The sequence below is a fragment of the Nerophis lumbriciformis genome, linkage group LG08, assembly GCF_033978685.3.
Source record: "Nerophis lumbriciformis linkage group LG08, RoL_Nlum_v2.1, whole genome shotgun sequence".
Taxonomy (NCBI): domain Eukaryota; kingdom Metazoa; phylum Chordata; class Actinopteri; order Syngnathiformes; family Syngnathidae; genus Nerophis; species Nerophis lumbriciformis.
The window spans coordinates 48,184,819-48,199,782 of record NC_084555.2 but is presented as its reverse complement, the minus strand read 5'-3'; the positions used below and the strand labels follow the sequence as shown (position 1 = coordinate 48,199,782).

The 14,964-nt window shown below is 39.6% G+C and overlaps 2 protein-coding genes across 3 annotated transcripts in view; both read left to right on the top strand.

Annotated features, from left to right (window-relative positions):
- LOC133611938 (ADP-ribosylation factor 5-like) lies at positions 1 to 12,848 on the top strand. 2 transcript variants are annotated; one of them, XM_061969129.2, is made up of 6 exons: positions 1 to 165; positions 2,194 to 2,274; positions 2,375 to 2,484; positions 6,503 to 6,574; positions 12,267 to 12,392; positions 12,460 to 12,848. In XM_061969129.2, exons 1-6 carry the CDS (start codon positions 99 to 101, stop codon positions 12,541 to 12,543), a joined length of 540 nt encoding a protein of 179 aa, XP_061825113.2. In that variant the 5' UTR covers positions 1 to 98; the 3' UTR covers positions 12,544 to 12,848. The 2 variants fall into 2 exon arrangements, with proteins under 2 accessions (XP_061825113.2, XP_061825114.2); XM_061969130.2 differs by lacking the exon at positions 6,503 to 6,574.
- LOC133611942 (transmembrane protein 116) overlaps positions 1 to 14,964 on the top strand; it is a 485,483-nt gene that overhangs the window by 249,368 nt on the left and 221,151 nt on the right. The gene's annotated exons all lie outside the window — the stretch shown is intronic.

Genomic DNA, 14,964 nt, shown 5'->3' with positions numbered 1-14,964 from the left:
CGGACGTGGCAGAGTCTCCTGGTGAAACAACCTCAACGCTTTGTACGGGGCTTTAACATCCACCTTTTACCCAAACTATTACACACCACACTCCATTCATGGGGCTGGTATTATCTTCAGTCTTCGGACGACTTTCTGGCAAAAAACAAATGAGGATTTTGATGGGTGAGTACAAAAAAGCGTTGTTTTGACGGTTAGCTTAGCTTAGCTTAGCTACTTGCTAGCTTGCGCGAAGCCTCGTCGTTTTCACAAGTTAAAGTTTGAAAAAAATACATAAACAAGGGCTCCCAATTGACGGACAACATATGAAGGTTCACTTTAGTGGCGTAAACGTGGTAAAATAGTCATGAGTCAATAAACAAATGAGTTAATTTTTAAAGGCAGTTTGTCAACTGGAAGTCGACGTTTTCCTCTGCTGTCGCAGGGAAGTAATTTAACTCTTCTTTGAAACATATTTATTTAACTCTTCTTTGAGACATCTACATATTTATTTTTAACTCTTTGATACATATCTACATATTTATTTAACTCTTCTTTGAATACATATTTATTTTTAACTTTGTTACATATCTACATATTTATTTAACTCTTCTTTGAAAATTATCTACATATTTATTTTTAACTCTTTGATACATATCTACATATTTATTTATAACTCTTCTTTGATACATATCTACATATTTATTTAACTCTTTGAAACATATCTACATATTTATTTAACTCTTATTTGAAACATATCTTCATATTTATTTAACTCTTCCTTGAAATATATCTACATATTTATTTTTAACTCTTCTTTGATACATATCTACATATATTGAACTCTTCTTTGAAACATATCTTCAGATTTATTTAACTCTTCCTTGAAATATATCTACATATTTAACTCTTCCTTGAAATATATCTACATATTTATTTTTAACTCTTTGAAACATATCTACATATTTATTTAACTCTTCGAAACATATCTACATATTTATTTTTAACTCTTTAATACATGTCTACATATTTATTTAACTCTTTGAAACATATCTACATATTTATTTACCTCTTCTTTGAAACATCTACATATTTATTTTTAACTCTTTGATACATATCTACATATTTATTTTTCACTCTTTGAAACATATCTACATATTTATTTTTAACTCTTGATACATATCTACATATTTATTTTTAACTTTTTTGAAACATCTACATATTCTACCTTATTTTTAACTCTTCTATGAAACATATCTACATATTTTTAACTTTGAAACATATCTACATATTTATTTTTAACTCTTTGATACATATCTACATATTTATTTTTAACTCTTTGATACATATCTACATATTTATTTTTAACTTTTCTTTGAAACATCTACATATTTATTTTTAACTCTTTGAAACATCTATATATTTATTTTTAACTCTGATACATATCTACATATTTAATTTTAACTCTTCTTTGAAACATCTACATATTCTGCCTTATTTTTAACTCTTCTATGAAACATATCTACATATTTATTTTTAACTTTGAAACTTATCTACATATTTATTTTTAACTCTTTGAAACATATCTACATATTTATTTTTAACTTTGAAACATATCGACATATTCTGCCTTATTTTCAACTCTTCTTTTAAACATCTACATATTCTGCCATATTTTCAACAGTAGATGAACTCTTCTTTGAAACATATCTACATATTTATTTTTAACTCTTTAAAACTTATCTACGTATTCTGCCTTATTTTCAACTCTTCTTTGAAACATATCTACATATTCTGCATTATTTTCAACAAAATAGTTTCCAATTAATTGTCTTGTGTAATATTATGTAGAACTTAGGCCCACAGAGTAGTCATTTTTGACATTGTTTTCCCACGCCAGTTTCTATTTGATAAAAAACCCATAGAGTTTGTCAAAGTATTTTTGGAGCAGACCTTTGAGGGCAGGGGTAACATTAGGGAAAAACAAAACAAAAAAAACGTCATGTTCAAAGGCAAAATGAATTGATTTGGTTTCTACCGAGCAAAACAAAAGCTATTTAGGGACTAGACGAGGCCCTAACCATAATATATTGTTAGCATCCCTGTTTTGGAAAAAAGCAAGTTGTGATGTCTCTTTGTTTTATTATGTAATATTTGACATGTTGTCATCCTCCCGTGTTGTAACTTGTCATTTCTCAACATTCCCGTCCCTAGTCGGGCTGGATGCTGCTGGGAAAACCACCATCTTATACAAACTGAAGATCGGCGAAATTGTAACAACCATCCCCACTATTGGTAAGACCTGGGGACTTTGTAATCACCTCAATGCTAATTAATATTGATTATGATTGTACACAACCTCGTTTACCTTTTATTTTATTTCCTCCTTGGACAGGTTTCAACGTGGAGACCGTAGAGTATCAGAACATCAGTTTCACGGTGTGTGATGTGGGCGGTCAGGACAAGATCGGGCCCCTGTGGAGGCATTATTTCCAGAACACACAGGTATTATGGCTAATGTGGAGGCATTATTTCCAGAACCCACAGCAGGGTTTCCCGCAGTGCTTTGTTGTTAAGGCGGGTGCCTTAACAACAAAGAGCCACCGCCTAAACTAAAGTCTTAACAAGGTGCTCCGCTTGGTTATGCCTCTGCCTCTGTCAGTACGTCTCTGCAGCCAATCAGCAGTGCGTATTTAGAGCGCATGTAACAGCCAATCAGCAGTGCGTATTCAGAGCGCTTGGAGTCAGTGCTCCAGTGGTGGGGTGAGCAGAAAGGTGTTTAGCAGGTGAGCATAAGGCAGCGGACTCTCCCCAAATTATAATAAACACCTCAAAGTCAACTACTAGTGACATCACTATGAGCCCGTTGACGTTTTAGAAACATAAGCGGCAGCTCAGCTCGCTCGCAGTCCTTGAGGTGAAGGCTAATTAGCTTTTAGCGTAACGTTAGCTCATTTTGCGGTGTGTGTGTGCGTGCTACAAACAGAAAACCCCTGTGTCTGAGAGTGACAAGCATTATTGACCTACAGTTAACAACAAAGTTATTTCACTTTACCTTTTTTCTGTGTTGATTGAGCTGTGTTGAAGCAGCAAAAAAGGACAATATGTTAAATGAAGAGTTTCCTGAAGCTGTCTCTGATAGTTGATATAATAATGTAACTGCATCATAAAGCCTACATGAACGCTATGGTGTTCAGGGATGAATAGCCTCTCGTATTGCTATTGTACTATTTTTTTCAGCTATAATTACCGTATTTTTCGGACTATAAGTCGCAGTTTTTTCCATAGTTTGGCCGGGCTCCAGTGCGACTTATGTTTTTTTCCTTTTTTATTATGCATTTTCGGCAGGTGCGACTTATACTCCGAAAAATACGGTACATTAATCATTAGTAATGTAGCAGCCTAGTTTTTAATGGCAGGGTCCCTGCTATCACATGTTGATACAAATATATAACAGTTACATAATAAAAATAAATTACAGGCTTCCCAAATGCTGTAATAAATTAAGCATGATGAGTTGAGAATATGTCAGCATGTGGCCCTATTTTTAACTCTTTTTTTTCAAACACTTATTGGAAACGCTTACTTACAGTAAGTCATTAATTTGACTTATTAAGTCATTATTTTGACTTAGTAAGTCATTATTTTGTCATTATTTTGATTTAGTAAATTACTAAGTCAAAATATTGACTTACTAAGTCATAATAATGACATACTTAGTGTCTCAGGTAACTAGGACTGTTTTGTGTATTTTTACTTTACGGAAAAAATATCGAGATATATATAGTATATCGGCATATGGAGCGGAAAACACAACCAAAAATTGTAGGCTTCTTCATGCGACGAAGCCGGCCTACGTCACCACAGTCTGTAGTCTATTACCCCCCCCCAGGCTGTGGTGGCAGCGATGAGATGGAGACGTGATGGCGACAGGCCAAGTTACGCTGTTCCTTACACCCACCTACCCCTTTCCCCCTGGAGAGACACCACCTTAACTAACATATTTTCTGGGGGAAATACTGCACAGGTATTAGGGCTAATGTGGAGGCATTATTTCCAGAACACACGGGTATTGGGGCTAATGTGGAGGCATTATTTCCAGAACATACAGGTATTATGGCTAATGTGGAGTAGGGATGTCCCGATCCGATATTTGGATCGGATCGGCTGCTGATATTTGCCAAAAATTGCGTATCGCCAAGGCATGGGAAAATGCCGATCCAGATCCAGTTTAAAAAAAAAACTCCGGTCCGTGTTTTCCAACGCACCGATTTAAATAATACATTCCACTTTTCTGCTGCTCCGTAATTTCCGTACCGCATTTTCCAGCACACCTTCAACACATCCACATGTCTGTGAATTCTCACGCAGTTGCTTTTAGCTGCTGGCATTACACGACAGGCTCTTCTCACTCTTTCTTGTGTCTCCCTCTCACAGACAGCAGCGCGCCTTCTTACACACGTCACATACTGTCACGACACACGTCACATACTGTCACGACACACGTCACATACTGTCACGTCATACGTCACATACGTATACGTCCTCCCCGAGCAGAGAGGTAGCAGCATGGCTAACGTTAGCTGTGATGCTAGCGCAGCCGTGCGAGCAACGCTCCCTCTAAGGTGCTCGCCTATGCAATTGCGCACTGTTTAAGCGTCCTCTGCGCATAGCAAATCTATGCCACGCACAAAATCTAATAAAAAAATAAGCGCATAACGATTTTCAACACACGGACACGACAGAGAAAACAGTTTTCGTCATCATTGTTCAAATATTGTGACGTCTGTCGAGACGCTTATCTCCATTCGGTGCCACACACCCACACCATCAAAATGCTGAGGCAAAAATTTCCACAACACCGTATGAAAAAATGTGTGATTTTTTTTTTAGTTGTGATTTCCTTCTCTGCATGAAAGTTTAAAAGTAGCATATATTAATGCAGTATGAAGAAGAATGTTTTAATATAGACATGCAAGCCTTGAAAGAAAATTTTGAAAATCAATACTACATTTCCTGCAAATGGGTGCATTTCTACCCTATATTTTAACTTTAGATTTATTCTCATATCAAACTCTTTTGGCTGTCTTTTTGACACTTACATCCGGCTCCCCCTCCACACCCTGGATTATAAATAATGTAGATAATTCAATGTGATTATCTTGTGTGATGACTGTATTATGATGATAGTATATATCTGATAGTATATATCTGTATCATGAATCAATTTAAGTGGACCCCGACTTAAACAAGTTGAAAAACTTATTGGGGTGTTACCATTTAGTGGTCAATTGTACGGAATATGTACTTCACTGTGCAACCTACTAATAAAAGTCTCAATCAATCAAAACACATAGAATCATCATACTGCTGTGATTATATGCATCAAGTGTTCATTCAAGGCTAAGGCAAAATATCGAGATATATATTGTGTATCGCTATATGGCCTTAAAATATCGCAATATTAAAAAAAGGCCATATCGCCCAGCCCTAGTTCAATGATGCCATTTCTGTTTGTCATGTATAATTTTGTCTATTTTGTGTTTATCCTTGAATAAACAGGTCAGTTTCTTGTTACCAACCATTGTGTATTATTCAAACTCCCCTAATTCAGCTGGCTAGTTGTTATCAAGAGTACTAAAACCCTTTTCAACATGATTCTGACAACTAAGTTGGCTAAATAACTTTAAACTTTAATACATGCTCGGATAGGCCAGTATCGGTCAGTATCGGTATCGGATCGGAAATGCAAAAACAATATTGGTATCGGATCGGAAGTGCAAAAACCTGGATCGGGACATCCCTAATGTGGAGGCATTATTTCCAGAACACACAGGTATCGGGGCTAATCAAGCCGAAGTCTCCGACAAAGCAATGTATACTCTTGATTAGTCATGTGTTTGTCTCACTTAAATGTTGTTACTCACCACACCAGTTATTTACAGCATGTGATCTCAGTGTGTTCACAGTTAAAACACCACACGCTATGCCTACTATATACAGTACAGGCCAAAAGTTTGGACACACTTTCTCATTTCAATGCGTTGTCTTTATTTTCATGACTATTTACATTGTAGATTGTCACATCAAAACTATGAATGAACACTTGTGGAGTTATGTACTTAACAAAAAAAAGGTGAAATAACTGAAAACATGTTTTATATTGTGGTTTCTTCAAAATAGCCACCCTTTGCTCTGATTACTGCTTTGCATACTCTTGGCATTCTCTCCATGAGCTTCAAGAAGTAGTCACCTGAAATGGTTTTCACTTCACAGGTGTGCCTTATCAGGGTTGATTAGTGGAATTTCTTGCTTTATTAATGGGGTTGGGTCAATCAGTTGTGTTGGGAATGAGAAGGTGTGTCCAAACTTTTGGCCTGTACTGTGTTGCAGCTAGCTCATTACTCATGTTAAACTTCCTTTTTATGTTTGGCTGTGCAAATTATAGATCAAATGATTATTTACTTTTATGAACGTGGAAGCATACAATTAGCTAACTATGTCGATTGCTTTTATCTGGCAGGGCCTCATCTTTGTAGTGGACAGCAATGACCGAGAAAGAGTGCAGGAGGCTGCAGATGAGCTCTCAAAGATGGTATGTATGCAACTCAAAACTAAGAATTCTTATATTTTTAAAGGTAGATTTATAGTCTGTGAGAATATTGAGGCTGTAGTATCCAGTAATTTTGAAAATTCAGTAAAATCCCCGCTGTCAGAAGAAATGGCAAATAAACACAAGCTCAGTGTTGGTCAACAACAATCCAGGTTCAAGCTTTAAATGTGCATCATACATGTATTAACACATTTTAAAGAATAAAACATGTAGGTACTAAAGGGCTAGGCCAGGGGTCGGCAACCCGCGGCTCTTTGATCACTCTGATGCGGCTCAGCTTTTTTCCCGGGAGATTTCCGGATTTTGGTGCCTCTTGCAGAAAACTCCCGGGATTTATATTCACCTATTTTCACACTAACAATAATAATAAGGGCGTGCCATGATGGTACAGTATTTAGCGCCCTCTGCAATCTGTACAAACATCGTGCCAGCCCATCCTTTTGTTGTATGCATCTTTGACTTGCACACGTAAGTGACAGCAAGGCATACTTGGTCAACAGCCGCACAGGTTACACTGACGGTGGCCATATAAAACAACTTCAACACTCTTACTAATAATGCGCCACACTTTGAACCAAAACCAAACAAGAATGACAAACACATTTCGGGAGAACATCTGCACCTTAACACAACATAAACACAACAGAACAAATACCCAGAATCCCATGCAGCCCTGACTCTTCCGGGCTACATTATGCACCCCTGCTACCACCAAACCCCGCCCCCACCCCAACCCTGCTCCCCCACACATCAACCCCCCCCCCCCCCCCCCCCCCCTCCGTGCGTCGGTTGAGGTGGGCAGGGTTTGGTAGCGGGGGTGTATAATGTAGCCCGGAAGAGTTAGGGCTGCATGGGATTCTGGGTATTTGTTCTGTTGTGTTCATGTTGTGTTACGGTGCAGATGTTCTCCCGAAATGTGTTTGTAATTCTTGTTTGGTGTGGGTCCACAGTGTGGCGCATATTAGTAAGAGTGTTAAAGTTTTTTATACCGCCACCGTCAGTGTAACCTGTGTGGTTGTTGACCAAGTATGCCTTGCTGTCGCTTACGTGAGCAAGCAGAAGCCTTACGCAACTTGTAGCTGGGCCGGCTGGTTGTAGTGGGCGCTAAATGCTGTACCATCACGGCCCGTTCGAGAGAACAGTTGCCCTGAAATTCGAAGTCTGCCGGAAGAATCGGGAGGGATGGGAAGTATGACGCTGTCAAGCGCCATTCATATAAAAGTCGCGGACCGCACTAACATTCAATTTTCATATTAAGGTGTGGGCAGCGTGTCTGAGACTCTTGGTTTATACATAGCACAAAGCAAAAAAAAAACTTTGTATGCAGTGTTATTTCATTTTAAATTTCAAAAGATTTTTGTGGCTCCCATTGTTTTCTTTAATTTGTGAAACTGGTCAAAATGGCTCTTTGAGTGGTAAATGTTGCCGACCCCTGGGCTAGGCGATATGGATGGAAACTTTATCACAATATAAGTGTCTTATATCGGTAGATAGCGAACATTTTTGATATTTATTATGACTTATCGAAAAAAAGCACCAGGAGAAAAACATATAATGTATTCAAAATGTAACCTTCCTCTGATTATAAACCCCTTAGCTATCAAGGAAGAAAGGAAATGTTAACACAAGCAGTCAATTTAACAAACATTGAACACTTCACAATGGGGGTGTAACGGTATGTGTATTTGTACTGAACCGTTTCGGTACGGGGGTTTCGGTTTGGAGGTGTACCGAACGAGTTTCCACACGGACATATTAAGTAGCGTACCGCACGTTATGTAAACAATGCACACCGAGGCACAACACACACCGGGTTACGATAGACTGACCATACGTCCTCTTTTCAGGGGCTGTCCGGGCGGAGTCTCTTAAATGCCTCAAATGTCCGGCATTTTGAGTTAGGGTTGTGTGTATTTTCAATGTACGTTCAGGGTTCAGAAGGGGTTAAAAACAAAACAAATTGTGGAGGTGTGCGCGTAGCAGCATTGGTGAGGGAGGGGCAGAGACAGAGAGAGTGAGAGAGTTATGATAAACGCGCATGCGTCGCCAGGCTTTGCTTTTTATCCATAGATTTATCAGATTGAATTTTTTATTATCTATAGCAGGGGTGTCAAAAGTGTTCCCCGGAGGCCATTTGCGGCCCACAGCTAATGTTTTAAAGGCCCACGGCACATTCTAAAAATACTATTAAAATAAACAAAAACATAACAAAAGTGAAATAAAAAAGCTTAAAGGTTAAATCCATCCATTTTCTACCGCTTATTCCCTTTTGGGGTCGCGGGGGGCGCTGGAGCCTATCTCAGCTACAATCAGGCGGAAGGCGGTGTACACCCTGGACAAGTCGCCACCTCATCGCAGGGCTAAAGGTTAAATGTAATTTCGAAAAAATTGCAATGTTGAGATTTTGCAAATTTGGTTTTACTGTACCGAAAATGAACCGTACCGTGACCTCTAAACCGAGGTACGTACCGAACCGAAATTTTTGTGTACCGTTACACCCCTACTTCACAATCACCTCTTTTAAATGAAGGTGCAATAATAAGGAATGTGTAATAAATGCTTAATAAAGTGTAACAAAATAGTAATGATAACGAATGTAAACATACAGACACCTGAGAACTATTTTCTTCAGGTTTAGTGCCAGGAGGTTACGGCTGTGCTCAGGTAAGCACAGCTAAGGTGGTGTGGCATTACCAATCTTAGTAGGGACCAGCGCCTTGCATCATTTACAGACCACGTTGGTCTGACTACGGTCCGTTTTTTTTGGTATATGAAATAGTTCAGGCAACTGCAGAATAAATAAAGCGGGAGGTGTGGTAACATTTCTCTGTGTACCTGCTCATGTAGGAGTTGTGGGCAACGAGTTAGCAGACAGATATGCAAAACAAGCAACCACTAAAACAGAAGTAAACATAGAGATTAAGCACAGTAAAGAAGAACATAATTAAGATAGAACACAATAAAAAGTGGCAGGATAATTGGAATAAGGAAACAAAAGGTAGGGAGTATTACAAAGTCCAGAGGAGAGTAGGTGTAATGAGAGGAGGCAATAGAAATAGGGAGGAAGAAGACATTATTACTAGAATGAGATTAGGACATACATATCTAAATAGTTCATTGAAATTGATAGGGAAACATAATACAGGGATATGTGACTATAACCATCAGATAGAAAGTGTAGGCATACTTGCCAACCCTCCCGGATTTTCCGGGAGACTCCCGAAATTCAGCGCCTCTCCCGAAAACCTCCCGGGACAAATTTTCTCCCGAAATTCAGGCGGAGCTGGAGGCCACGCCCCCTCCAGCTCCATGCGGACCTGAGTGACGTGTTGACAGCCTGTTCTCACGTCCGCTTTCCTACAATATAAACAGCTAATGATGGAGGGCGAGTTCTTGGTTTCTTATGTGGGTTTATTGTTAGGCAGTTTCATTAACGTCCTCCCAGCGCGGTAACAACACACAACAACAGCAGTCAAGTTTTCGTCTACCGTAAAGCAGTTCGTCTGCCGTAAACAGCAAAGTTGTGACACTTTTAAACAGGACAATACTGCCATCTACTTTACATGCATATGTGACCCACCCATAATGTGTCACATTTTTGTGTTGATTTATTTATTTTATTTTGTGGTTTGAATTCGTTTTTGGAGCTGTCATTACACATTTATCAGTATTCACATTGGTCAGTAGGGGGCAGTAGGGCGTTTCTTCCCAATTGAATGCTATCACCTGCAGACCGGAAGTGTCTTGTCATTCTGATGAGCGCGACCAGTCTGTGAACAATTGAAACGTCCTGTGTGCTTTTTCCTCCTGTATAACAGGTTAGTTTTGGTGAATCAACTCCCTGAATAATATCCATGTGATCTTTATAAGTTTAAGTACACATTCTGATGGTGGAGCCTAACTCTAAAGTGTTTGTGAGTTGTAGTTTGTATTTGTGAATGAATCCAGTGCACAGCTGCAGTAATCAATACAAAAAGGCGACGTGAGTGCGCAATGTTTATATAGGAACTTCTGATCCTAATTCAGACTCCCAAATTAGAGCTCCCGTTTTCTTATTGATTTTATAATGTATATTTGCATAATGTGTGTGTTCTGAAATAGTGACAGAGAATAGAACAAGGATGGACAATTCAACCCTTAACTCAACAATGAGTAGATGAGTGTTATGTGTGTGTATACCGTATTTTCCGCACTATTAGCCGCACCTAAAAACCACAAATTTACTCAAAAGCTGACAGTGCGGCTTATAACCCGGTGCGCTTTATATATGGATTAATATTAAGATTCATTTTCATAAAGTTTAGGTCTCGCAACTACGGTAAACAGCCGCCATCTTTTTTCCCCATAGAAGAGGAAGCGCTTCTTCTTCTACTGTAAGCAACCACCCGCCCCCGTAGAAGAAGAAGAAGCGCGCGGATATTACGTTTCATTTCCTTTGTGTGTTTACATCTGTAAAGACCACAAAATGGCTCCTACTAAGCGACAGGTTTCTGGTTCATGAAAAGACGCAATCTCTCCATCTGCACACGGACTACTATTTCACAGCAACTGCCTAAAGACTTTCAAGAAAAGCTGGCTACTTTCCGTGCATATTGTAAAAACAAGATAGCTGAAAAAAAGATCCGGCCAGAGAACATTATCAACATGGACGAGGTTCCGCTGACTTTTGATATTCCTGTGAACCGCACTGTGGATACAACGGGAGCACGTACGGTGAATATTCGCACCACAGGGAATGAGAAGTCATCCTTCACTGTGGTTCTAGCTTGCCATGCTAATGGCCAGAAACTTCCACCCATGGTGATATTCAAAAGGAAGACCTTGCCAAAAGAGACCTTTCCAGCCGGCGTCATCATAAAAGCTAACTCGAAGGGATGGATGGATGAAGAAAAGATGAGCGAGTGGTTAAGGGAAGTTTACGCAAAGAGGCCGGGTGGCTTTTTTCACGCAGCTCCGTCCATGTTGATATACGACTCCATGCGCGCCCACATCACGCTGGTTTTTAATATATTATTAAAGTTTGACTGACCTATCTGACTGTTTTTTTGACATTCCCTTTAGCGCAGTTAGATGCGGCTTATAACACGGGGCGGCTTATAGGTGGACAAAGTTTTGAAATATGCCGTTCATTGAAGGCGCGGCTTATAACCCAGGGCGGCTTATGGTGCGGAAAATACGGTATGTGTAAATAAATGAACACTGAAATTCAAGTATTTCTTTTATATATATATATATATATATATATATATATATATATAGCTAGAATTCACTGAAAGTCAAGTATTTCTTATATATATATCTTAACCACGCCCCCACGCCCCACCTCCTGAAATCGGAGGTCTCAAGGTTGGCAAGTATGAGTGTAGGACATGTTTTAATACATTGTAGGAAATACAATAGAAAAAGGGAAATACTGGAAAGTAAGTTAGCAAAAGAGGAGATTAGGTTAGCAGTGGAAGATATTTTAGGATTGCACTCAGAACACACAGGTTATAAAGCATTATACACATATTTTAAAAACACTGGGTTAAATAAGAGTATAGAGTGGGGATCCACCTCGGTCCACACTCCATTTCAGTAGGTGGCGGTAATGCACACCAGAAGGTTGCTTGCCAACCGCCATTAAACAAAAGAAGACATTTGGTGTTGTCAAGTCTGGTGTTTGTGCTTGCAGTTGCAGGAGCAGGAGTTGAGCGACGCCGTTCTGCTGGTCTTCGCCAACAAACAGGACCTCCCCAACGCCCTGACAGTCAGCGATCTCTCAGACACACTGGGTCTCAATGCCCTCCGCACCAAAGCTGTAAGTCACTCCAGACTCCCAATGCAGAAAGCATCCTTCTCCTCACTTCCTCATTGCATCCCCACAGTGGCACATTGAGTCCACCTGCGCCACCCAAGGCACCGGGCTGTATGAAGGACTGGAATGGCTTGCCACAGAGCTGTCCAAGTAGATGGACCGGACGGATGAAAGAGTGACCTTTTCACGGACATTCAATCGGGAAACATTTGGTCCTCCAGCAGCAGACTAGTAGGAGGATGTTTTTTGATTGGGATGGTTAAGTCCCCAACTTGTATCTTGAAGCCTATTCCATATTATCTTTGTTTAGTTTGCTTTATTCTTCTTACCTTTGCATTCCATTCTAAGACCAGCAATCCTTTTGAACACAATGCAACTGAATTCTTGAACAGTTGATGGTCGTGTGGCCTAACATTCAGTGAACCATGTTGCCTGCCACTAAATGAATCCACAAAGGAACATTGTGCCTTCCTTTTGCCCTCTTGCACCAACGCAATCTTTTTTGGGGAGCAAAAAAACGAAGTTGGATGTGTTTATAAGCAACTTGTAGTTTGCATGAACCTAAACAACAGTCATTCCAGTCTAGCAAAGAAACGGCCAACCAGACCAGGAACATACTAACATAGACCAGGCGGTAGCATGACATGATCAAGTAGCATTTGTTTGTTTTTCTTTGTGGCAGCAAGCACTTGAAAAACACTTCATAATTATCTGTAATTAGAGATGTCCAATAATATCGGACTGCCGATATTATCGGCCGATAAATTCTTTAAAATGTAATATAGGAAATTATCGGGAACAGTTTAAAAAAGTAAAATTTATGACTTTTTAAAACGCCGCTGTGTACACGGACGTAGGGAGAAGTACAGAGCGCCATAAACCTTAAAGGCACTGCCTTTGCGTGCCGGCCCAGTCACATAATATCTACGGCTTTTCACACACACACACACGAGTGAATGCAACATACTTGGTCAACAGCCATACAGGTCACACTGAGGGTGGTCGTATGAACAACTTTAACACTGTTACAAATATGCGCCACACTGTGAACCTACACCAAACAATAATGACAAACACATTTCGGGAGAACATCCGCACCATAACAACATAAACACAACAGAACAAATACCCAGAACCCCTTGCAGCACTAACTCTTCCGGGACGCTACAATATACACTGCCGCTACCCCCTACCCCAACTCCGCCCACCTCAACGTCCTCATGCTCTCTCAGGGAGAGCATGTCCCAAATTCCAAGCTGCTTGTTTTGAGGCATGTTAAAAAAAATAATGCACTTTGTGACTTCAATAATAAAAAAATATGGCAGTGTCATGTTGGCATTTTTTTCCATAACTTGAGTTGATTTATTTTGGAAAACCTTGTTACATTGTTTAATGCATCCTGTGGGGCATCACAACAAAATTAGGCATAATAATGTGTTAATTCCACGACTGTATATATCGGTATCGGTTGATATCGGAATCGGTAATTAAGAGTTGGACAATCTCAGAATATCGGCAAAAAAGCCATTATCGGACATCTCTATCTGTAATATTTACAAATATATCATGCCTGCAGTTCCAGATAATTCAAGTATTTGATGTCAAATGGTTTGCAAAAAAATGTTTACTAGCATTACCTGATTGTTATTCGTAATGTATTTGTTTGGAAATTGTTTTTGAAAGGAAGAAAAATCTTTTGCAATCAACTCTTACGTCAAGTTAATACACACAACTAAGAAAAAAAGTATGGATTCAGTTTGAGTGTCATATTTAGTTCCACATCATACATACATATCTCCAGAGAATAATTTTGTGCTCAATAACATTATTTCACAAAACCAAAGAAAATGAAATTAATGTATTTGCAAAAGATAATGCTCAGTTTTGATTGACGTGGTCAGATACAACTATTCATCTAAATGTAGTTGTGATCAAGGGTCTCTCCTCTATGGGGTCTTGGGGCACTAGGAGGTTAACCCCTTTACTACTGTTAGCCCAGGTGGCCCTTGGCAAAGGCCTAGTACCTGACTGCCCCCTAGCCAGGGATACGGTGAAGACCTCAACGGCGGAGCAGGCGGAAGACGGTAGATTTAAGAACTACCACAACGGCTGCGATGGCGGAAGAAGGCTGCAGCAGAAAAGGGTCCCCAGTCGTCTTGGACTCCATGCCACTGGACCCTGACCCGATTCTGTCAAGGATTGTGTGGTGACCATCTGCGCACCAGTGTCCCCGCGTTAAACTAAGTCACACATAGGCATCCTCCATAAAGGGATACACCCCTACCAGGAGGATCGTCATACTCGTTCGAGTGACCGCAGATGATCAAGGGTGATGGGTCAAATGCAGAGAATAATTTCACCACACCTCGTGTGTGTGTGTGACAATCATTGGTACTTTAAAGGGGAACATTTATATCACAATTTCAGAATGGTTAAAACCATTAAAAATCAGTTCCCAGTGGCTTATTATATTTTTCAAAGTTTTTTTCAAAATTTTACCCATCACGCAATATCCCTAAAAAAAGCTTCAAAGTCCCTGATTTTAACCATCGTTATAAACACCCGTCCATTTTCC

Coding starts and splice junctions, on each gene's coding strand:
- LOC133611938 (XM_061969129.2), top strand. CDS start 99: ATGGGGCTGGTATTATCTTCAGTCTTCGGACGACTTTCTGGCAAAAAA. Junction 2,275..2,374: donor AACAACCATCCCCACTATTG/GTAAGACCTGGG, acceptor CTCCTTGGACAG/GTTTCAACGTGGAGACCGTA. Junction 2,485..6,502: donor ATTATTTCCAGAACACACAG/GTATTATGGCTA, acceptor TTTATCTGGCAG/GGCCTCATCTTTGTAGTGGA.